This window comes from Saccopteryx bilineata, chromosome 5, assembly GCF_036850765.1.
Source record: "Saccopteryx bilineata isolate mSacBil1 chromosome 5, mSacBil1_pri_phased_curated, whole genome shotgun sequence".
Lineage (NCBI taxonomy): Eukaryota > Metazoa > Chordata > Mammalia > Chiroptera > Emballonuridae > Saccopteryx > Saccopteryx bilineata.
Window position 1 is genome coordinate 265,299,414 of NC_089494.1, and position 22,155 is coordinate 265,321,568.

Sequence of the window (22,155 nt, forward strand, 5' to 3'; positions counted from 1 at the left end):
CTGGAGATGGCTCCCTTTTTGTGTGAAGGGCTTAAGTGTTTATTGTGAGAAAATCTGTACATGATCAAAAGCAGAGACACTGTACAGTGAGCTGCACTGTCCTCTGCCTGGTCCCCAAAACATCACCCTGGGGCCACTGCAGATCCAGGCACACCAGGTAACTGCAGCAAGCCCAGACACTCCTGGCCCTCAGTGGGCTGGTGGGTGTCTCTCAAAGATACGACTGAAACAGAGCCGCAATCTCACCGTGTGCTCACAAGTAACTAGCCCTTCACACCATCACACACTCACTCAGTGTTCAAGCTGCTCACGGACGTCGTTTTTTAAGTCTGTCTAACTGGTATTTTAAAGCCAGCACAGCACCTCAGGCATAAAAAGGAACCAGACCATTTCCAACCTTCACTTCCTCCTGAATTTTGTTTTCCTTCCCAACTAAGAGTTGGAGGTGGAAGCTCCTTCAGCCAACGACCAGAGGCCCATCCGAGGGTGACAGACTGTCACCTCGGCCTGGCGGCTGCTTCTCACTAACACTCACAGCTGCTCCTCAGAATGTGAAACAACCAGCGAGTGCTCCCTGGGGGACCCCCTGGCCCACACTCGGAGAGGTACTGGACAGTGGGGGCGTGGACAGCAGTGACCAGCACCATCGCAGAAGACACCTCTGGTCTGAGTTACTTCTCTGGCACAATTTTACTTTTGAAAACAACAAAGCCACGCAGAAATCAGTACAAGAGTAACTTCAGTAACATCTAGTCAAGCTGCTGAAACAACTGACCACATAGATGGTTCGCTTTTCCAGGGCAGTCACTCCTACCGGCACCTGTCCAGCCCAGCGGGCAGTCAATCCCTCTGAAGGTTCCCGGTCCCTCCCAGCCTGGCCCCCCACCACACCCCCAGCGGGACAGAGTCGAGGTGCTGGCCCTGCCCCCCACAGGAGGCGTGGCCACATTACCTGCCTGGCTCTTCAGGGAGGACACCACCTCTGCGGCCTTGCAGGAGCCCGTCCGGGATGTCCTCTCAGCCACGGCCTCTCTCTGCGATTCAAAACAGTGACGTCGACGAGGAAGATGAGAAGCAGGGAAAGGGAATGACCACCACCACACAGGCTACGCTGCTGACCAGCTGTGGCGGTGACGTCTTCCCCGGGCAGTGAGCCGGCATGACGCCGACAGCCTGGCCGCACTGCAGTGGACACAGGCCTGCCCAGCTCACAGCAGCCACACCACTGGGGCTCGCAAGCGGCACTGGACCGCTGGGTGGCTCTCCACATGCCACCCAAACTTTCCCTTGGCTTCCAGTGTGGTTCAGAGGAGAGGAAAGGACCCTTCTCTGGGATGCCCAAGCCTCTCAGGTGGCACCAGGGTAAGTCCCTGCCAACGTCACCACAAACTCCTACACTGAGGACGTCGTTTTCACAGACAAGCTCCAAACAAATCTCAGGAGAGATCGTGACTAAAACACACATCACAGACAAGAACAGAGAGAAGATGCAGGGACCACGGGCACTGTGTCCAGGACTCAGAACTCAAACAGCACAGATGAGAGTAATCCTGGGGACTTTGCGACAAACGTGTTGTGGTCGACCAGCCACCCCAGGGGCCGAGTCCCTGCACTGCCAACCCATGATAGCCTGCTCAGGACAAGGCCAGGGGACAGGACCTGGGGGGCCGGAGAAGGTGCGGGTGCCTGCACCTGCATGGTGGCAGCCGGCACGGTGGACAACACAACCTCGGAGCCAACCCAGAGCAGACACCAGTGTGCCTGCTGCACGCTGTGCCCTGAGCCCCTCGGTGATAAAGAGAACACGGCCACCTAGCTGCTCGACGTGAACTCTGAGACTCCAACGTTGGGGCCACGTTCTTAGGTGTATCATTTATAGGAATACTTCAAAGCAAGCATGTCGGCACAGGGCTGCTGCAGCCAGAGTGGGTGGAGCTGTGCTTCCCTGAGCCACCGCTGGACAGTCACTCCAACCACCTGCCAGGTTCCTGGAGCTGCCTGTGGGCGAGGAACACGGGCCAGGCCGCCTGCCCCCAAGCCGTAGAAACGGCCCTAAAGAAGCAAAGAGTGATGCAGTGGCCGCCTGGGTACATGTCAGCATGTATGGCTCATTCTCCATTCTTCAAAGCGAGCAAAACAGTAAGTAAGAGCAACTCCCAAACGTTCCCCGGTACAAGGCCAGAGCTCTGCTCCCAACGTGAGCCCCGGACACCTCAAACCCCAGCAGGGATGTCCACTGCGGTCAGCACGAGCCCTGCACACCACAGACCCCAGCGGGGACGTCCACTGCGGTCAGCACGAGCCCTGCACACCACAGACCCCAGCGGGGACGTCCACTGCGGTCAGCACAAGCCCTGCACACCTCAAACCCGTGGGGATGTCCACTGCAGGAGGCCTCCGTCAGTGACAACGTCCTCTGGACATCAGGTTCAGGTGACCCTCCTGTCGGCTGAGCACCACAGGGCAGCAGTGGCCCGCGGCTTCCCCGGCTACGTGGACTTGGCTGCTGTCCCTCTCCTGCGGGCACCGGCGAGCTCTGCCAACGCGGGTGGAATCTGCCAGAGCTGCGAGGTACGAGCTGCGGCCCTCACACCCGTGGAGCTGCCATCTCTGTCGCATCAACAGTCGGGGTCCCCATCGAACCCCATAAGCCCGACACACTGCCTAAGCCCACGAGGTCCATCTTGGTGCCTGTGCACTTTCACACTCTCCAGAAGCGTGCCACACCTCTCTCAGGGACAGAGGCTGCCCCGTCACTCGTGACTTCACTATCTCCACACTCAACAACACACCCTAGAGACCAGGGCCGTTTCCCCGCGTGACCTGTGGGAGCTAAACGTCAGGTGCTGTCCAAGGCTGTATGTGTGTCCTTCTGCAAGCCAGTGTCAGGGCCAGCCACGGCCCTGCAGGTGAGCTCTCTGCAGCGGCCTCCTGAGCGGCAGAAGGATCTTCGCCCCGCCATACCAGAAATACCGTGCTGCATCCCACCAGGTGGGGAGCTCGAGAGGCCACCGCCTCATCCACCCACACCGTCAGGAGTCAGGAAACCGCGGAACTGAGGGTCACACAGCACGTGGCCCCAGCCAGGCAGACCCAGACTAATCACCTTCCGAAGACCGTGCTTGTCCGTCCTGAGTCTTTTCCTGGGTGTGTCCTCCACGCCAGCCTCTTCTGTAGGGTCCTGGGCCCTCTTTGGGTGGGTTCTTTTTTTCCCATTTAAGTTACCTAGGAATGGGGATGGGAAAACATGCATGAAAAACACCGCACAGGCGCCTGCGCTTGTGCTGGGCACTCACGGGGCAAGGACAGCCAGGGCGGCTCTCCGGCAACCCCGCTGGCTCCAGGGCTGAGCGGCACGGACTGGAAAAGTCCTTATCTAATCTACACATTACTAAATTGGCACATGCTATGATTACACTTTAGCGTACTATAGCATTAAACTTAAACATAATCCGCCTGACCAGGCGGTGGCACAGTGGATAGAGCATCGGACTGGGATGCGGAAGACCCAGGTTCGAGACCCCCGAGGTCGCCAGCTTGAGCGTGGGCTCATCTGGTTTGAGCAAAAATCCTGCCAGCTTGAACCCAAGGTCACTGGCTCGAGCAAGGGGTTACTCGGTCTTCTGTAGCCCCACGGTCAAGGCACATATGAGAAAGCAATCAATGAACAACTAAGGTGTTGCAACGCGCAATGAAAAACTAATGATTGATGTTTCTCGTCTCTCTCCATTCCTGTCTGTCTGTCCCTGTCTGTCCCTCTCTCTGACTCACTCTCTGTCTCTGTAAAAAATAAAAAAATAATAAAAAAATTAAAAAATAAACAAACAAACAAAAAAAACCCTTAAACATAATCCAGGATTTTTAAAACGTCCTTTACTTACTAATAGTCAAAGACTAGTGGAATTTAAGGGGGACATTAAGAAACACACAACATGCTATGTTTGATCCATCTCCTCAGAGCAGCACCTCAGGAGCAACGCTCTGTCTGCCTCTGCAAGTTCAAGGCTGTCTACACCGCCTCCCTGTGCCAGGAGCTGATCCCAGAAACAGCAGCTCACCCCCCCTCAGGGTCCAGTCAGACGGAGGACAAGCGCATACCCCAGAGGTCGCGCTAGTTTGGTTTCTCACACACACACACACACACACACACACACTCTCTCTCTCTCTCTCTCTCTCTCTTCCCACCTGCACGACTACTTCAGAGGTTCGGGGTTATTCCTGGGCCCCTCTAACATCATGGGGGAGACCAGCGTCACCCCTGAACCTGAGTCCCCAGTGGGACAGAGCGCACCAGCGGCCCACAGCGTCCATCCCTGCCCAGAGCTGAGACGACGCTCTGGCCACCCTGACTGCCAGGCCCAGACTGCTGGGGGCCAGCCTGCTGAGTGGTCCCTCAGAGCCCGGCTCCTGACCCCAGCCCAGCAAGAGACCTGCGAAGCAGTGGGCAGTGGCGTCTGCTCAGCCCCTGTGCCAAACCAGCACTGGGCACAGCCGGCCTGACTGGGCAGCCGCAGCCCACCAGAGCTGCCCACCATCAGGCGCTCCGTGTCCACGGCTGTGGACCCCGTGGCAGCAGGCAGCCCTGGCACGGCCTCCCTCGCTCCCCATGAAGACCCTCTGGAATGAGGCTACCCCCATCTCACAGAAATAGCAACATGGCTCTGTCCCAATCCCTAACACCGGGACAGGGGGGTGGCCAACACCATGGCCGCAACCGCCCTTGGCTGTCAGCACTGGGATCCCCGACAGGAAGGCGAAGGGGCCTCTAGGCACACATACCCGATGCACATGGCAGAAGCTGACCTTCCCTCCTGTCCACTACGTGCCCAGCAACCGTCCAGACGACAAACTGACACAACCACTCACTCTTCCTCAAAGGTAAGCTGAACCTGGTTCCAGGAAAGCCCTCCTCACCCTGAACACGCGTCTCTCACAGGGACCCTTTCTAGATCCAGCGTACTGGAGTCAGCTTGAGTCTTTGCCGTTTAAGAAAATACACAAACCCTAAACATCCTCACTATTCTAAATTATACAGTATTTACAATGAACACTGAACAAATGAACCAGAGCCAACATTAACCGTGAGACAGCTGACGCAGAAGGCCCCCCGACTGGGAAGGAAAGGCAGCCCAGAGCGTGTGTGCACAGCGGGACCCACGACTGAGCCGCCACACACGTGTGTGCACAGCAGGCTGCATCACCCAGGTCTCGGCCTCCTTTAAGTCGTGACACACTTTACATCTGGCCTCTCCAAAACCCTTCAATGATGAGCCCTGAGAGACACGAAGTTCTTTAATATTTTAAACTGTTGCCCCAACACGTCACACTTTTTACATGAAAACTCTCCTCTTCCACAGCATGCGTGTACACACAGGTGCAGACTGTGCCAGGCTCTCTGCAGAGCTCAGAGCTCAGCCTCTTCTCCTGCTGCTGTCTAAAGCAGAGAAGCTCCTTCCTGTGCTTTAAACTGAAGGCCCAGGAAGAACCAGGACACCTCACGTGAGGTCGGTCCCGTCACTGTCCTTGCCCTGCGAGTTCTCAGCAAGCGAGCTGAGAGCCCCCCTCCCAGGCCACAGCCCTACGCTTTGGCCCCTCGAGTGGCGCCAGTGTAGCCTACCCAGGACACAGCATGAGGCCTGACCGTCCCGTCACATGGTCACACAGCCTACTGTCCCAGCGTGGCCCTCGTGCTGCCCCCTGGCCACAGGGTCCAGGGCGCCCCCTCCACTCAGGAGGAAGAGCAAGGGACCCGCAGCCACTGGTGTGCACGGACAGCTCAGGATGCAGAGGACACAGGTGACAGCGGAGTCTCGCTGTGACCACACACACTCAGGGCCAGCACGGCACGGCAGGTCAGAGCTGGGCAGTGGGTGCCGCCCGATGGTCCCCAGCCGGCGCTCAGCTGGCCACACAGCACGCAGCGTGCCTAAGCACCTACCCAGGTCATCTTCAGACAGCGACGCGGCCAGGACAGCGAACTTGGTGTTGTAGCGGGCTTTCTGCTTCTCGCTGAGCATGCTCCACTGGGACCCCAGCAGCTCCTCAATCTCCTCCACCGAGGCATCCGGGTGCTCCGCCACCACCTGTAAGCACGGGGAGGGTGTGCTGAGGAGGCCACGCACCCGAAACTCACCTGGGTTCTGGTTTGCACACAATCCAGTCACTACTGTCCCACAGGAGCTCCAGAGAGGACTCATGCTGACCTGAGGCTGAAACTCACTGAAAATCCTAAAGGAAAACAAGGCTGGAGCAAATGATCCAAGTGTATCATGTATATACAGGAAACGATAAACATCGAGAAAAAATACAGTTTTCCAAAATCATGAAATTGTTAGGAAGTGGCCCTGGCCAGTTGGCTCAGTGGTAGAGCGTCGGCCTGGCGTGCAGGAGTCCCGGGTTCGATTCCCGGCCAGGGCACACAGGAGAAGCGCCCATCTGCTTCTCCACCCCTCCCCCTCTCCTCTCCCTCTCTCTCTCTCTTCTCCTCCTGCAGCCAGGGCTCTATTGGAGCGACACGGTCGGGTGCTGAGGATGGCTCCATGGCCTTGCTCAGGCTCTAAGGAAGGGCTCGGTTGCTGAGCAACAGAGCAAGGGCCCCAGATGGGCAGAGCATCACCCCCTGGTGGGCTTGCCGGGTGGATCCTGGTCGGGACACATGCAGGAATCTGTCCCGGCCTCTCTTCCTCTCATTAAATTAAAAAAAAAAAAAAGTTGTTAGGAAGTTTCACTTTTCTAGGTTATATTAAAAAATGAGTTGTAGGGGAAACGTCCCCCAGAACTGTGGTCTCAGAACATGGAGTGAGGTGGGGCCTGGCGTCTCGCTGGCCAGAGCACCCAGCCTGCACTTTCTGGCGCATGCTCTGGATGGATGGCACAATGGTGGGGTGCCCAAGCCCCGCCCCTGCCCAGCAGCACTGCCACCACCCAGCAGAGCCAAGAGACAGGGCCACCCTGGCCCACCAGCCACACCAGGCTGCAGCACCTGCACCCATATCACCCAAGAAATGCAGCGCCCCAGCCCACCAGACCTGCCAGGCAGGAGCCCGTCTTCACTGCCTTCAGGACCGCCACGGGCACCCTCCACCCGGGCCGGGGCCTCCGCTGGGCCCCCTGCAGCAGCCTGGGAATTTCCACCTGGGCGGTTCAGGTCCTGCCCGAGACCCCCAATGCACTGGGCCTGGCACCAGTGTTCCCAAGGCCCCAGGTTTCTCGAGTGCGTCGAGCTGGAAAGCCTTCGCCGCAGGGGCACAGAGGTCAGTAAGCGGTGGCTCACAGGCAGACCTGGCCCACCTCCCGCTGTTGTGCGCCCTGCACCTGGGAACGCAGTTCACACTTCCGCACGGGGGAAAGAGCAGGCTCTCACAGCACATGACAGTGACAGGAGATTTCAGGGCCCGTGTCCACAGGCCTTGTCCCCACACTTCCTGTGGCCGTTCTCCAGCCGTACAAGCACAGCCAGGTAATGGCACAGAGACCCGGTCCCTTTAATGCCCTCTAAACTGACTCAGAGTGCTAGCCACACCGAGCAGCCAGAGCCCACTCGGATGTGGGTCCTCCAGGGGTTAGTTCTGTGGAGGGGACAAGTGGGGGTGGTGTCTCTGCCCCCCAGGGTGACCTGGGCTGGCACTGGTCAGGCACCACCAGGACCTATCTCCTGCCCCCCAACGCAAAGCCATCACCGCAGACAGCTGTCCCAGCCCCTTGCCATGTCCTCTTGACCCGGGGACCCCAGTCCTCTGGCCTTTCATTGCAGGTCACCTTCTGCAACACGAAGTTGGCTCTGACCTCCAGCGGTCTGCCGTGTCCTCAGGGCCCCATGAACTGTCACGCTTCATGTCACCACTCTCCCCACGTCCCCAGTCCCCACCTGCCTCCCCCTCTCCCCTTGGGGTGCCGCCCCTTTCAGACGAGCAGGGTCTTTCTGCCTGCCTGCCACCCATGCTGCGTGAGGGGTGAGCTCAATTAGCCCTCAGCACCGAGCATCAGGCACCTCAGACCTTCACGTGGCACAAGTCCTGGGCAGTGGCCTGCGGGGGCTCCAGCCAGGGCTCCTCCGTGGGTGGTCACGCACGAACCTGCCGCCCCGCGCAGTCACCACACCAGACGACGCCCTTGATTGAAACCAATCACAACAGTGTTCACAGCTGCTCCGTCGGGCGAGCCTCCCCCAGCCCAGGGCCAACCCTCCCCTGCTCCTGAGTCCAGGCCAGACTGGCAGCTCCCCGACACCCCACACCTGCCCCGCCTCAGCCTGGTTTCAGCAGCGGTCTCCTGACTCAGCGCCGCTCCTCAGCTGGGGACACGGGGGGGGGGGGGGGGACACGGCAGGGGGGGGGATCCTCCCATGTGGCAACACCTTCTGCGGTCCCCTCGCCCGGCCAGCTGCTCCCCAGTGACAGTGAGCGGTGGGCAGAGCAGGCTCGACCTGCTAACCCCTGCACGGGTCACACTTCCTGAAACACTCCTCCACCGGCCACACGCAGGTCTCCGTGGCAGCGCTGCTCCCATCTGTTCACGGAGGAGCACTGGGCCCCGGACAGGACAGGCCCAGCACCGCAGCCGCCACCCGGCAGCTCCACCATGCTCACCTCCTGGGGGTGCGGCTGCTCACAGCACGTCCTCCCTGTACAGTGTCTTCCTGGGGACAGAGGAAGCACCTTTATCCCCTCGGGTAACGAGGCCAGGACCACTCATTCATGTCTACGTTCCACGGCAGTGCGGTACAATGGTGACTGGGTCCACACACGCCCACGTGCACACACGCATGCTGAGGCTTGAGCCCCCCCGTGTCTTGTCACTGGTAAAAGAGCACGACCTCACTCAGGTCCCTGAGCTCAGTGCAGAGGCTGCGGGGCAGGTGATCCCCAGCAACCTGAGTGCCACTGTGAGAACTGGGTACCACTTTCACGGTGACACGCTGCCATGCAGCCGACAGGCCACGCAGCCAATAGTAGCTACTCCTTTATTTTTAATAAAGTACTTAGATACGTAAGAGAAACTACAAAAAACCAGATACCTGCAATCCCACATGGCTGAGGAAGGCGTGGTCAGGGCCATCGCCAAGGCTGCACCCCGCAGATGGCCACCAAACTGAGAGCTGCGTGTCCTCACTAGCCCTGAGGACACTGGAGGCATGGGCCTCGGGCTCCCGCGCTCGCCTCCTCCGGATGGCAGGGCAGGGGCGGACACAGTGGCAGTGACTGCCCGGCCTGGGGGGAGGGCCCTCCGCCCTGCCCTCCCGTGGGTCCCCTGCTGCAGGGGAAGCCGCCCCACAGTGCGCCAGTCTCCTCCAGGTGATGAGGGCAGCACCCTGGAAGACCCTCCTCCAGGTCAAGCCTTAGGAGATGCAGCCCAGCTGACGGCCCAACTGTGACCTGTGGGAAACCCTGAGGCAGAACCCCCAGCAAAGTGCTTCCAAATTCCTGACCCACAGACAACGAAGTGAGCTGTTACGGAACAACTGTATGGATAATGAACAGGCAGACAGCAGGGCCTCAGCTGGAGACAGGAGGACCAGGAAGGTGGAAAAGACCCTCAGAAACTGAAAACCAAGAGCAAAAACTACTCCTAACTACTGAACTGCTACTAACATTGCAGCCTGCAGGAAAGTCCTCGGTGACCTGACCGCTCACGAGGACCGCCCACTGCCACCAGGCACGTGCACTCTCCGCATCCAGGCTCTCGGGGTCCCTCCGTCCTCACTGTGATGTCATCCAGTCCCTCCCCAGCCTCAGGCTGTGGGCTGTGCTCCAGGAGCAGCCAGCACACTGGTAAGCTGCAGGGCTGAGCCACGCCTGCCAGACAGGCTAGCGAACAGCGCTAACCAGGAACTAACCCACCTCCACAAGCAGTGCACCTCTTCATTTACAAGAAAGAAGCTGGAAGCTGACCTTAGCAAGTGGCAACCAATGTCCTGACAATCACAGTCCCCTACTGAGTGACCCTAGAAAAGGAGAGGCCAGGGGCAGAGGGGATGCTCCACCGGCTCTAGGTCTCAGGCTGGTCGCTGGTTCATCAACTGACAGCCAAACAAAAACACCCTTGGATGTAACAGGCTACCACTCCCAAAAAGAGAGGCCCACCTAGAAAGACCCCACCTGGTCTACTGGGAGGACATGGGCAGCTCTCCAGCCCCAGTTGGGGTCACTCACACAGAATGCACACTCAGGTTAACAAGCACCAAGACTCACGCCTTCCTGATAACAACTAGCCAGCCAGCACCTGACCCTGCCGGCAAAGGGCCCAGACCTCATGCCCAAGGCCGGCACACAGGCAGACGGGGCATCTGTCCTAAAGCAGGACTGAGTGTCCACTGTGCACCTGCAGTTTGATTTGGCCTTCAATGTGACACCAACAGCAAAAACAGGCACCATGGGCTCTGGAGGGTGCTCAGAGCACAAGGGCTGTGTGGTACCCAGACTGCAGGGCACTGGTGACGGTGACACGGTCCCCTGGTGGCTGCGGAGGCTGAGCAACATCTCCTCCCACGTGCACTGGCCATCCGGGCCCTTCCGTAAGGTGCCACTTTCATGGACCCCTTCTCCTCGGGACTGTCTGATCTCTGCACAGGGCCTGTGCGTCCCCTGGGCTCACTGCCTGGCACACACTGTCCTGTAATGCTGTTCCTTCAGGGACGTCACGAGTGTGGCTTAAGAAATCCTCTCATCTCCCAAAGTGACAAGGGGAACCACACTGTGAAACGGCCAGTGTGGCCCAGTGCCAGTCCTGCAGGAGTCCTTGCCCATCTGGGGCCACACAAGTCCGCGCTGGGCTCTGCCGTCCCGCACGTCACTGTCCCGCACGTCACTGTCCCACACGTCACTGTCCCGCACGGCACTGTCCCGCATGGCACTGCCACACTCGTCAGTGTTTTCGGTCACAGGTCTTCCTCCGCAGGCCTAGCTTTCAGGCCAGGCTTCTCTGAAACGTGGCTGGCGGCCTCCTCAGGGGAAGGGCAGGGGATCCCACTGCGCTTTACTAGGGTTGCATGGACTTATCCTCTAGCGCGGGAGAATGACTGCTCCAACTGCAGCCCCACAGAGGAACAGATAACCTCTACTGCTGCTAAAATGTCAGTGATTTTTCACCAAAGTCATGCATATTTATTCGTCAGTACCTCATACTTATATCAAAATCAGTATCTTTATTTTTTTAGCAAGAAAGAAACAGGAAGGGAGAGAGATGAGACGCATCAACTCGTAGTTGTGTCACTAGTTGTTCATTGATTGCTTCTCATATGTGCCTTGACCAGGGGGGCTCGAGCTGAGCCAGTGACCCCTTGCTCAAGCCAGCGACCTTGGGCTCAAGCCAGAGACCATGGAATCACGTCTGTGATCCCGTGCTCAAGCCAGCAACCTTGGCTCAAGCAGGTGACCTTGGGGTTTCAAGTCTGGGTCCTCCGCGTCCCACACTGACACTCTACCCACTACACCTCCTGGTCAGGAAAATAGCACCTTTTTTAACATGATATTTTCTCTGTTCTGCTCTTGAATTCTGCGTTATATCCAGCAGTTCTGGTTAACTCTCTTATTTTTTTTTAAAGATTTTATGTATTCATTTTAGAGAGGAAAGGGAAAGAGAGAGAGGAAGGGGGGAGAAAGGGAGTGGGGAAGAGGGAGGGAGGGGGAGAGAGAGGAAGGAGGGAGAGATAGGAGGGAGGGGGAGGGGGAAAAGAGCGGGAAGCATCAACTCGTAGTTACCTCCTCTATTTGTCTTGACCTGGCAACCCCAGCCATCCAGGCTCACGCTCCACCCACTGCAGCACCACAGGACTGGCAGTGAGCCCTCACTCTAAAGATGTTCTGTAGAGTCTCCAAGTTTCCCACACAGACCTCTGCAAACAATGTCAGCTTTCTGCCTCCACAACTATGCTTTTTTATTTATTGTCTTACTGTATTGCTGTACGCCTAGTATACATTTTCACTATAACATTTCATGTAAGAGGTGACAGAAAGGCATCCTGCCTTGTGAATTTTAAAGAGAATGCTTCTAACATTTCATTGATAAGTGTGATGCTAGTATAAAGTTTTTGATACAAACCCTTCAACTTACGGAATTCCCCTCCTAATCCTGGGTTGCTAACTCATATCAAAGAGCAATTAATTTTATCTAATGCCTTTTCTCCATCTATTAAGATAACCATTAATCTGTGACAGAATAAATCACAATAGATTTTCTAACATTATACCCCTTTACCTTCCTGAGAAAAGCCCCTCCCCATCACGGCAACAGTGAACAAAACCAAAAATGGGGCCCTGGCCAGGTGGCACAGTGGATAAAGTGTCCCAGCAGCTGAGGTCGTGAGTTCTACCCCCAGTCAGAGCACGCAGAAGCACCCAATGAGTGCACATCTAAATGGAACTAAATGGAACAATGAGTTGATGTTTCTTTCTCTTTCCCCCATCCTCATTCTCTCAAATGGAAAAATTTTTTTTAGAAAATTAATGGGGGCCCTGGCCAGTTGGCTCAGCAGTAGAGCGTCAGCCCAGTGTGTGGTAGGGGGCATGCCGGGTGGGTCCCAGTCAGGGCTCATACAGGAGTCTGTCTCTCTGCCTCCCGGCCTCTCACTTAAAATGAAAAAAATTAATGGGGAATCAAGCCTTCACAATACACTAACATATCATGCATCCCATAAACACGAGTAAGAAAATCACTCAAATGCTTTAATGACTGATACTGTCCTGTTAAATACTGCGGAAACAGGTGCTCAGCAGACGTGGTGCCCTTGGGCACAGGAGGTCTGTCAGTGCACACAGGTCCCGGGAAGACATCCCCCAGGGCCCTGCTGAGCACCAGGCTGAGGGCTGGCAGGGGGCTCCCAGTGAAAGCCATGTCTCAGTCCCTGCACCTCCTCAGGCACCAAGAATGAACATCTCAGCCACAGGATGATGGTCAGTGGCTGGTGCACAACGAGGCATTCCAGGTCTGGAACCCACAGGAAGCCCACGGCTCCTCAAGACAGGCTGCTCCTCAGACACACACCCCCCAGCGTGAGGACACGCCACACCCCGCAGTACCCACCTCGTCCCGGTGCTTCTGACAGAAGACCAGGAACTGGGATGCCGCATCTCCCTTCCTGCTCCGTGGAGCGGACGCCACAGTCCTCTTCCTCCCAGGAGGAGACCCCATGCCTCTCCTGGGATCGGACTCTGCCACCTTTGGAGGAGTCATCGTCACTGTCCCAAGGCCACCGTCCTGGCTCTCAGCAAAGTGAGACAGCTTGGCTCTCCGCCCTCTCTTGATGGGGACGCCCTCCTCTCTCCAGGACCTAGCGTCCCCAGCCGCCTCTCCAGTGACTCTGGTGGGCTCCAGGGCCTCCACCACGATGCCTGCCTCCTTGGCCACGTGGGGGTTCAGGTGGAGTTGGTCCCCCACGTAGAGGAAGGTGAACTTGGCTTTTCGCTCCTCCACTGACAAGGCTGCAGCCTCTTCTGCCTGGAGGAGGCCCATCTCCCACTGTGCCCTCAGCTTCCCTGAAATAGGTTTCAACAGCTGAAAAGGAAAACACAGACACTCTAAGTCTCACTAGCAAAACAAAAGTCAACCCACTTTAAAGGATACTTCTGGAATTTCAGATAAATTTACAAATCAAAATTATAAAAGCCAAGTAATTTAAAGGTTTTACAAAGTTCAGCCCAATATAACTCTTTCTTTAAGCTAGGAATAAATTTTAACCACATTTGACTAATGTAAATGCATACGTGTAAGTTATGTATTAAATACATTTCTGTATCTGCAAAGGAAAGTGAGAATGACAACTCACGCTGTCTTAGGAAACACAGTCACGTTGACCTCACTGTGACACAGCACACTGGGGTCAAGTGAGCAGTGACAGGCGTGAGGCATCACCACACAATTCTAAACCATATAAGTTCAGAACAAGGTCAAGAATTAAGAATAAAAACTAAGCTTTTGGTTTGAAATTGTACTTAAGGATCATCAATCACCTTAATTTTCTCAGCTTTCGTGGGGGCCTGCTTAGCACTTTCTTGGCATAATTTTTCAAACTGTCCTTCTCCTTCAAAAGCAACCAGGCTCTTCTCGAATATCCAGGCCCTCTCGGGGGCGTCACCGAAGAACTGCACGTGGTACTGCCGTGCACTTTTCTTTTGACCTGGTTTTCAAAATAAAATGTTAGACCTTGAAAGTTAGAATTTGGGATGAAATTAAGCAAGACTATTATTAAGCACTGACACTTAGCTGCTAACTGGTGCTGACTGTCGCTCTCGCATCACCTGCTCTTATGCCAGTGCTCCAGGCCAAGGGGGGACACCAGACAAGGTTCAAAGCTGTCCGGGAAAGAACACTGACTAAATTACTCCACTGCCTCCCTCCCAGATGCACTTAGAAAGATACCAAACGAAAAGACAGGAGAGGGCATCACACCCTGCCACTCGACAGAGAGGACGGTCAGCAGTGAAGGGAGCAGCTGGTGCAAAGCCCAGCCCTCCCTCCTACCAGCTGGCGGTCCTGCCAGCCACCCCCTCCAGACCTCAGAGTGGGGTAAGGGCACTGGTGACCTCCACGGGCAGCCAGGAGGCCACAGTGTAACCCAGGCAATGGCCACTGCTTTGCTCTCAGCAGAAAGGAATAAAGCCACATCCACAGTACATCCAGCAGGCCCTGGGTAAGGAAGGAACACCTGGTCCTCAAGCCCAAGAGACGGGGTGCAGACGGGGCTGAGGTGGAGTGAGGCTGAAACGAGGAAGCCGGCTCTCAGGGCAGATCTCTGTGCCCAGGGGGAAGAAGTGGTCTCCGTCAGGGCACGGCCAGTCCTGTTCCCTCACACAGAGCACTGGCCACGGGAAGTCCAAGAACACTGTTGGAGATCCCCCAACAAAGCAAACCAGCCAAACACTCTAAAGCTGTGTTTTCTAACTGCCCGTCTGCAAACCAGTCCACCAGAAATTTCATGCTGGGCTGTGAAAGAGTTAACCACCCTGATCATACAACTATGAAGATTACAGACACAATGATCTTAGTGGAATTTGCTTACATTCAAGGTGACTTCTGTCCCCCAAATAATCCTATTTTCACTGGTCCCCAAGTGAAAAAGATGAAAAACATTGCTCTGAAATAAGGTAACAGCCCTCCCCACAAACACACAGGCTTTAGGCTGCTCCAAGCACTTCCCACTCAAACACAGGTCACCAAACACACAAGCAGTCTCTGCAGGGACACAAACACAGCCAGGAAGACATCGACCACATGAGAGAAACATCTCGTTCGCAATGAAAAGAGAACACAGAAAAAGCTATTAGTCATTTTAAACTGCAATCATGAAAATAAAATTCAACAAGAAGGCTTGGAAGGTAAGAAGAAATCTCTCAGAAAGAAGAAAAAAAAAAAAAGATAAAAAATGCCTGCCCCATAAGAAAACTACAGGACAGTCAGGGGCACAATACCCAATAATAGCCCCCTTGAAAGAAAAACAGAAACTCCAAATAATGAACACAAGAACATGCCTCAGAACTAATGCAGCCCTGAGAGCCCCCCCAACACCCTCCCCAGGACACATCTCTGTGACACTGAAGCTGCGGGGGGGGGGGGGCAACAGGGGGGGACACGACAGTTTCTTCCATGTTGATGGAACGACAGGTAGAACAACAAGGTACTTCAACAGCAACTCTGGCCTGACCTGCGGTGGCGCAGTGGATAGAGCATCGACCTGGGATGCGGAGGTCGCTGGTTTGAAATCCCGAACTTGCCCGATCAAGACACAAACAAGAAGCTACTACGAGTTGAGGCTTCCCACTCCTCCCCCTTCTCCTTTCTCTTCTCTCTCTAAAATAAATAAATAAAATCTTTTTTTTTTTTAAGGGAAAGGAGGGGAGATAGACTCCCACACATGTTTCAACCAGGATTCGCATGGCAACCCTGTCTGCGAGCAATGCTTGAATCAACCAAGCTATTTTTAGTGCTTGAGGCTGACGCTCAGACCAACCAAGCTATCCTCAGCGTCCAGGGCCTACGCTCAAACCAATCAAGCGACTGACTGTGGGAGAGGGAGGAGAGAGCAGATGGGTGCTTCTCCTGTGTGCCCTGACCAGGAATCTAACCCAGGACATCCACACACCAGGTTGATGCTCTGTCCATTTAGCCAATGCCCGGGGACAATAAAATCTTTTTTCTCTCTTTTTTTTTTTTTTTTTACAGAGACAGAGAGTGAGTCAGAGAGAGGGATAGGGACAGAAAGACAGGAACAAAGAGAGATGAGAAGCATCAATTATTAGTTTTTCACTGCACGTTGCAACACCTTAGTTGTTCATTGATTGCTATCTCATATGTGCCTTGACCGTGGGCCTTCAGCAGACCGAGTAACCCCTTGCTGGAGCCAGCGACCTTGGGTTCAAGCTGGTGGGATTTTGCTCAAACCAGTTGAGCCCACGCTCAAGCTGGCGACCTCGGGGTCTCGAACCTGGGTCCTCTGCATCCCAGTCTGAAGCTCTATCCACTGCGCCACTGCCTGATCAGGCGAAAATCTTTTTTTTTTTTTTTTTAATTCAGTGAGAGGAGGGGAGGTAGAGACAGACTCCTCCTGCATGTGCCCCGACTGGGATCCACCTGGCATGCCCACTAGGGGGCAATGCTCTGCCCATCTGAGGCGTTGCTCTGTTGCTGAGCAACGAAGTTCTTGTGTGTGTGTGTGTGTGTGTGTGTGTGTGTGTGAGAGAGAGAGAGAGAGAGAGACAGAGACAGAGACAGAGAGAGAGACAGAGGGACAAAGAGGGACAGACACACAGAGAAAGGGAGAGAGATGAGAAGCATCAACTATGAGTTGCGGCACCTTAGTTGTTCACTGATTGCTTTCTCATATGTGCCTTGACCGGGGGGCTACAGCAGACCGAGTGACCCCTTGCTCAAGGCAGCAACCTTAGGTTCAAGCTAGTGAGCTTTGCTCAAACCAGATGAGCCCACGCTCAAGTCATTGACCTTGGGTCTCGAACCTGGGTCCTCCACATCCCAGTCCAATGGTCTATCCACTGCGCCACCGCCTGGTCAGGCAACGGAGTTCTTCTTAGTGCTTGATGTGGAGGCCATAGAACCATCCTTAGCACGTGGGGCCAAATCACTCCAATTAAGCTATGCTGCAGGAGGGGGAGAGAGCAAGAGAGCGAGAGAGAGAAAACAGAGAGAGAGGAAGAGAAAGAAGAGAGAGAAGAGAGAGAAGAGGGGTGGAGAAGCAGATGGACACTTCCCCTGTGTGTGCTGACTGGGAATCGAACCCAGGGCTTCCATACACGGGGTCGATGCTCTACCACTGAGCCAACCAACCAGGGCCAATAAAATCTTTAAAAAAAAAAAAGAGCAACTGTAGATACTAGCAGGAAATGAAATAATTAATACCTAAATATTCTAAGAAATATTATTCTCCCCTGATGAGAGGTGGCACAAGGGATAGAGTGTCAACCTCGAACACTGAGGTCTCAGGTTCCAAACCCCAAGGTTGCCAGCTTGAGCATGGGCTCATTAATATGATCTCATGGTCACTGGCATGAGCCCACGGTTGCTGGCTTGAGCAAGGGGGTCACTGGCTCGGCTGGAGTCCCTGGTATGACACGTATGAGAAGCAATCAATGAACAACTAAGGTGCTGCAACTATGAGTTGATGCTTTTTGTCTCTCTCCTTTCCTGTTTCTCTCTCTCTCTCTCTCTCTCTCTCAAAAAAAAAAAAATTATTCTCAACATAAAATTCTATACCCAGCCAAACCCGTAAATCAGATGTGGGGACAGAAAAGTCACATCCTCCAAACCACAGGGACTCAAATTTACCTCCTGTCCAAACTTTCTTGGGTCACCAACAACATAAACCAGCAAAAAAGAAAACTGACGAAAAAGAGCACAGTGTGGAACCTCAGAAAACAGCACCTGACACTCAGGAAAGGCCGGCCGAGGAGGAAACGCAAAGGTGGGAGTCCCCGCAACCCAGACGCAGCGGAGAGAGAAGCCTCCGCAGAAAGCTCCAGGGGGAGAAGACGAGAGGAAAGAATCCCCCACACCAGAGGGCTGTCTGAGCGGCAGTGACAGAGTGTGAAAAGATAAGATCTGCCTGACCAGGCGGTGGCGCAGTGGACAGAGCGTCAGACCGGGATGTAGAGGACCCAGGTTCGAGACCCCGAGGTCGCCAGCTTGAGCACGGGCTCATCTGGTTTGAGCAAAGCTCACCAGCTTGGACCCAAGGTCGCTGGCTCCAGCAAGGGGTTACTTGGTCTGCTGAAGGCCCACGGTCAAGGCACATATGAGAAAGCAATCAATGAACAACTAAGGTGTCTCAAAGAAAAACTGATGATTGATGCTTCTCATCTCTCTCCGTTCCTGTCTGTCCCTATCTATCCCTCTCTCTGACTCTCTGTCTCTAAAAAAAAAAAAAAAAAAAGATAAGACCTAAGGAGAAGAAAAGGAAAATAGTATCTGACACAGGTTTTCATCCCCCCCAACTGCAGACTCATATATAACAGGGTAAGTTTTAAGGACAGAGAAGCAAATAATTGAAAACAATTAAGGCTGTATGGACAGCAACATACACGATTTAAAAAGAAAGGCAATAATTGACTACAGGTAAAACAAAAAGGTCATATAAGACAGAAAGTCAATTACAGCACACAGGTGGTTTTTCTGAGTGACATTTATTCATAGACAAAATCAGATAAACACTTATGTTTGAAAAAACAGTGAGTTAGGGCCCTGGCCAGTTGGCTCAGCAGTAGAGCATCTTCCTGGCGTGTGGAAGTCCCAGGTTCAATTCCCAGTCAGGGCACACAGGAGAAGTAACTGTTTGTCCAACCTTCCCTTCTCTCTTTCCATGGCTCAAATGGTTTGAGCAAGTTGTGCCATGCGCTAAGGATGGCTCCAGTGGCCTTGCCTCAGATACTAAAAGAGCTTGGTTGCCAAGCAACAGAGCAGCGGCCCCATATGGGCAGATCATTGTGTGGTAGGGGGCTTGACAGGTGGATCCCAGTCGGTCAGGGGGCACGTGGGAGTCTATCTCTGCCTCCCGCCTCTCACTTAATAAAACAAGGAGAAAATAATAATAATAATAAAGTGAGCTAATTATATGGGAAAGTGGAAATGGAAGAAATAGGAAATAACTAAAGAGACCAATTTTCTTTGGGGGGAGGTGGGGGAGGAAGGGAGAGAAAAGAGAGAAGCATCAACTCATTCCACGTAGCTGTGCACCCATTGATTGTCTCTCACTCGTGCCCTAACTAGGGTTCTAACCAGTGACCTCAGGGTTGAGCCAGCACCCTTAGGATAGAGCCAGTGACCCTGGGATCGAACTGAAACCTCCATGCTCTGGAACAATGCCCTATCTACTGTGCCCCTGGCCAGGGACATTTTCCATGATAGGAAGTCAACAGAAATGTCCAAATGATAAAATTAGCAGTTAAAACTACATAGAAGATGCCTGACCAGGTGGTGGCGCAGTGGATAGAGCGTCGGACTGGGATGCGGAAGGACCCAGGTTCGAGACCCCGAGGTCGCCAGCTTGAGCGCGGGCTCATCTGGCTTGAGCAAAGAGCTCACCAGCTTGGACCCAAGGTCGCTGGCTCCAGCAGGGGGTTACTCGGTCTGCTGAAGGCCCACGGTCAAGGCACATGTGAGAAAGCAATCAATGAACAACTAAGAAGTCGCAACGCGCACAACGAGAAACTGATGATTGATGCTTCTCATCTCTCTCCGTTCCTGTCTGTCTGTCCCTGTCTATCTCTGCCTCTGTAAAAAAAAAAAAAAAAAAAAAAACTACATAGAAGAAAATGTTGAATTAAAAATAATTACTTCTTAGGAGTAGAAAAAACTGTCTTTATTAACTTCTCAATACTTTTTTAAAGATCTTTTTTCTGAAGTTGGAAACGGAGAGGCAGTCAGACAGACTCCCACATGCGCCCGACCGGGATCCACCTGGCATACCCACCAGGGGGCGATGCTCTGCCCATCTGGGGCGTTGCTCTATTGCAACCAGAGCCATTCCAGCACCTGAGGCAGAGGCCATGGAGCCATCCTCAGCGTCTGGGCCAACTTTGCTCCAGTGGAGCCTTGGCTGCAGGACGGGAAGAAAGAGACAGAGAGGAAGGAGGGGGGGAGGGGTGGAGAAGCAGATGGGCGCTTCTCCTTGTGTGCCCTGGCCAGGAATTGAACCCGGAACTCCCCGCACACCAGGTCGATGCTCTACCACTGAGCCAACCAGCCAGGGCTTTTTTTAAAAGATTTTATTGCCCTGGCCGGTTGGCTCAGCGGTAGAGCGTCGGCCTAGCGTGCAGAGGACCCGGGTTCGATTCCCGGCCAGGGCACATGGGAGAAGCGCCCATTTGCTTCTCCACCCCTCCGCCGCGCCTTCCTCTCTGTCTCTCTCTTCCCCTCCCACAGCCAAGGCTCCATTGGAGCAAAGATGGCCCGGGCGCTGGGGATGGCTCTGTGGCCTCTGCCCCAGGCGCTAGAGTGGCTCTGGTCACAACATGGCGACACCCAGGAGGGTCACAACATGGCGACGCCCAGGATGGGCAGAGCATCGCCCCCTGGTGGGCGTGCCGGGTGGATCCCGGTCAGGCGCATGCGGGAGTCTGTCTGACTGTCTCTCCCTGTTTCCGGCTTCAGAAAATTGCAAAAAAAATAAAAATTTAAAAAAAAAAAAAAAAAAAAAATTTATTTATTGATTTTACTGGGGTTGGGGAAGAAGTACCAACTCATGTCGCTTCACTTTAGTTGTCTGTCATACGTGCCTTGACCAGGCAAGTCTAGGGTTTGAACCAGTGACCTCAGTGTTCTAGGTTGATACTCTATCCGCTGTGCCACCATAGGCCAGGCCTCAATACAATTTGACATGTTTATAAGTACGTATGCTTCTTGATTTTGTTTTTATTTTATTTATTAATTTTAGAGAGGAGAGAGACAGAGAGAGAGAAGGGTGGAGGAGCAGGAAGCATCAACTCCATATGTGCCTTGACCAGGCAAGCCCAGGGTTTCGAACCGGCAACCTCAGCATTTCCAGGTTGATGCTTTATCCACTGCACCACCACAGGTCAGGCTGCTTCTTGATTTTAAAACAGGTAAGATTAAGAAATATGTCAGTTGATTGGTGACTTCGCCCATTAAACTTTAATACTTTCAATTTTGGGGGAGGTCACAGAGACAGTGAGAGAGACAGAGGGACAGGAAGGGAGGGAGATGAGAAGCATCAATTCTTCGTTGCGGCACCTTAGTTGTTCATTGATTGCTTTCTCATATGTGCTTTGACTGGGGGGCTACAGCAGAATGAGTACCTCTTGCTCAAGCCAGCAACCTTGGGCTTCAAGCCAGTGACCATGTGGTCATGTCCATGATCCCATGCTCAAGTCAGTAATCCCATGCTCAAGCTGGTGACCTCAGGATTTTGAACCTGGGTCCTCTGCATCCCAGTCCAATGCTCTATCTACTGCATCACTGCCTGGTCAGGCTATACTTTAATACTTTCCTTGGTTGCCATAATATAGATACATGTCAAAGTATATGCATAAGGAAGGAAATGTTACAGTGTATATGATGAAATGATATAAAGTTACAGAGTTTTTATAAATAGTGACATAAAAAATGCTACTACTTATGTATCAGGTAGAAAAAACACAGGAGGGATACCATTATCTGATTTCAAGTTTGTGAAATAAATGTAACATTTTTGAAGTTCTTTCCTGCCTAGAAATTTGGTAACAATGTAACCCAATTACCTCCTATTTTTTATAGGTTTCTTTAATCTACATGTAACTTATTTTGGTGCAAATTGAGAGGTGAATATCTCATTGCTTTATTTTACCACATAATTAACTTGTGCTACCACTATTATAAGTAATCTTTCTTCCTGTACTGATTCTGATATTCACTGATCACAGTTGTTGGTATGAAAATACCTGTCACTGACTCCCCAACATCCATACCTCCTAATAGGAGGCCAGACACCTGATGTGGTAGGAGGTGACTTTCCTCCCCCATGGCCCACTGGACCGAAGGCGGCCCCTGCCCATCTGGGCTGAACTGAGCCCATCTTTCTCCAGAATCTGTGGAGCCTCTGAATCGACAGCAGCCGTCTGTGTGCAGGGTGGACTCACAAAGGGACGAGGCTGCCTCCAAGCTGAAGCTGCAGGGAGGAAGAGAAGCCACAAAGACACAGACAAGGCCAGGTGTCCA

General features: G+C 53.7%; 1 protein-coding gene across 5 annotated transcripts in view; it reads right to left on the reverse strand.

Annotated features, from left to right (window-relative positions):
- The window catches only part of NSD2 (nuclear receptor binding SET domain protein 2), a 70,447-nt gene that overhangs the window by 24,920 nt on the left and 23,372 nt on the right, over positions 1 to 22,155 (reverse strand). For all 5 annotated transcript variants that reach the window (XM_066232931.1, XM_066232930.1, XM_066232932.1 and 2 more), the window contains exons 4-8: positions 13,947 to 14,113; positions 13,021 to 13,491; positions 5,939 to 6,083; positions 3,107 to 3,225; positions 953 to 1,034 (exon numbers count right to left, since the gene is read on the reverse strand). In XM_066232931.1, the coding sequence (XP_066089028.1) occupies positions 953 to 1,034; positions 3,107 to 3,225; positions 5,939 to 6,083; positions 13,021 to 13,491; positions 13,947 to 14,113 (984 nt within the window). The remainder of the gene's footprint in view (positions 1 to 952; positions 1,035 to 3,106; positions 3,226 to 5,938; positions 6,084 to 13,020; positions 13,492 to 13,946; positions 14,114 to 22,155) is intronic.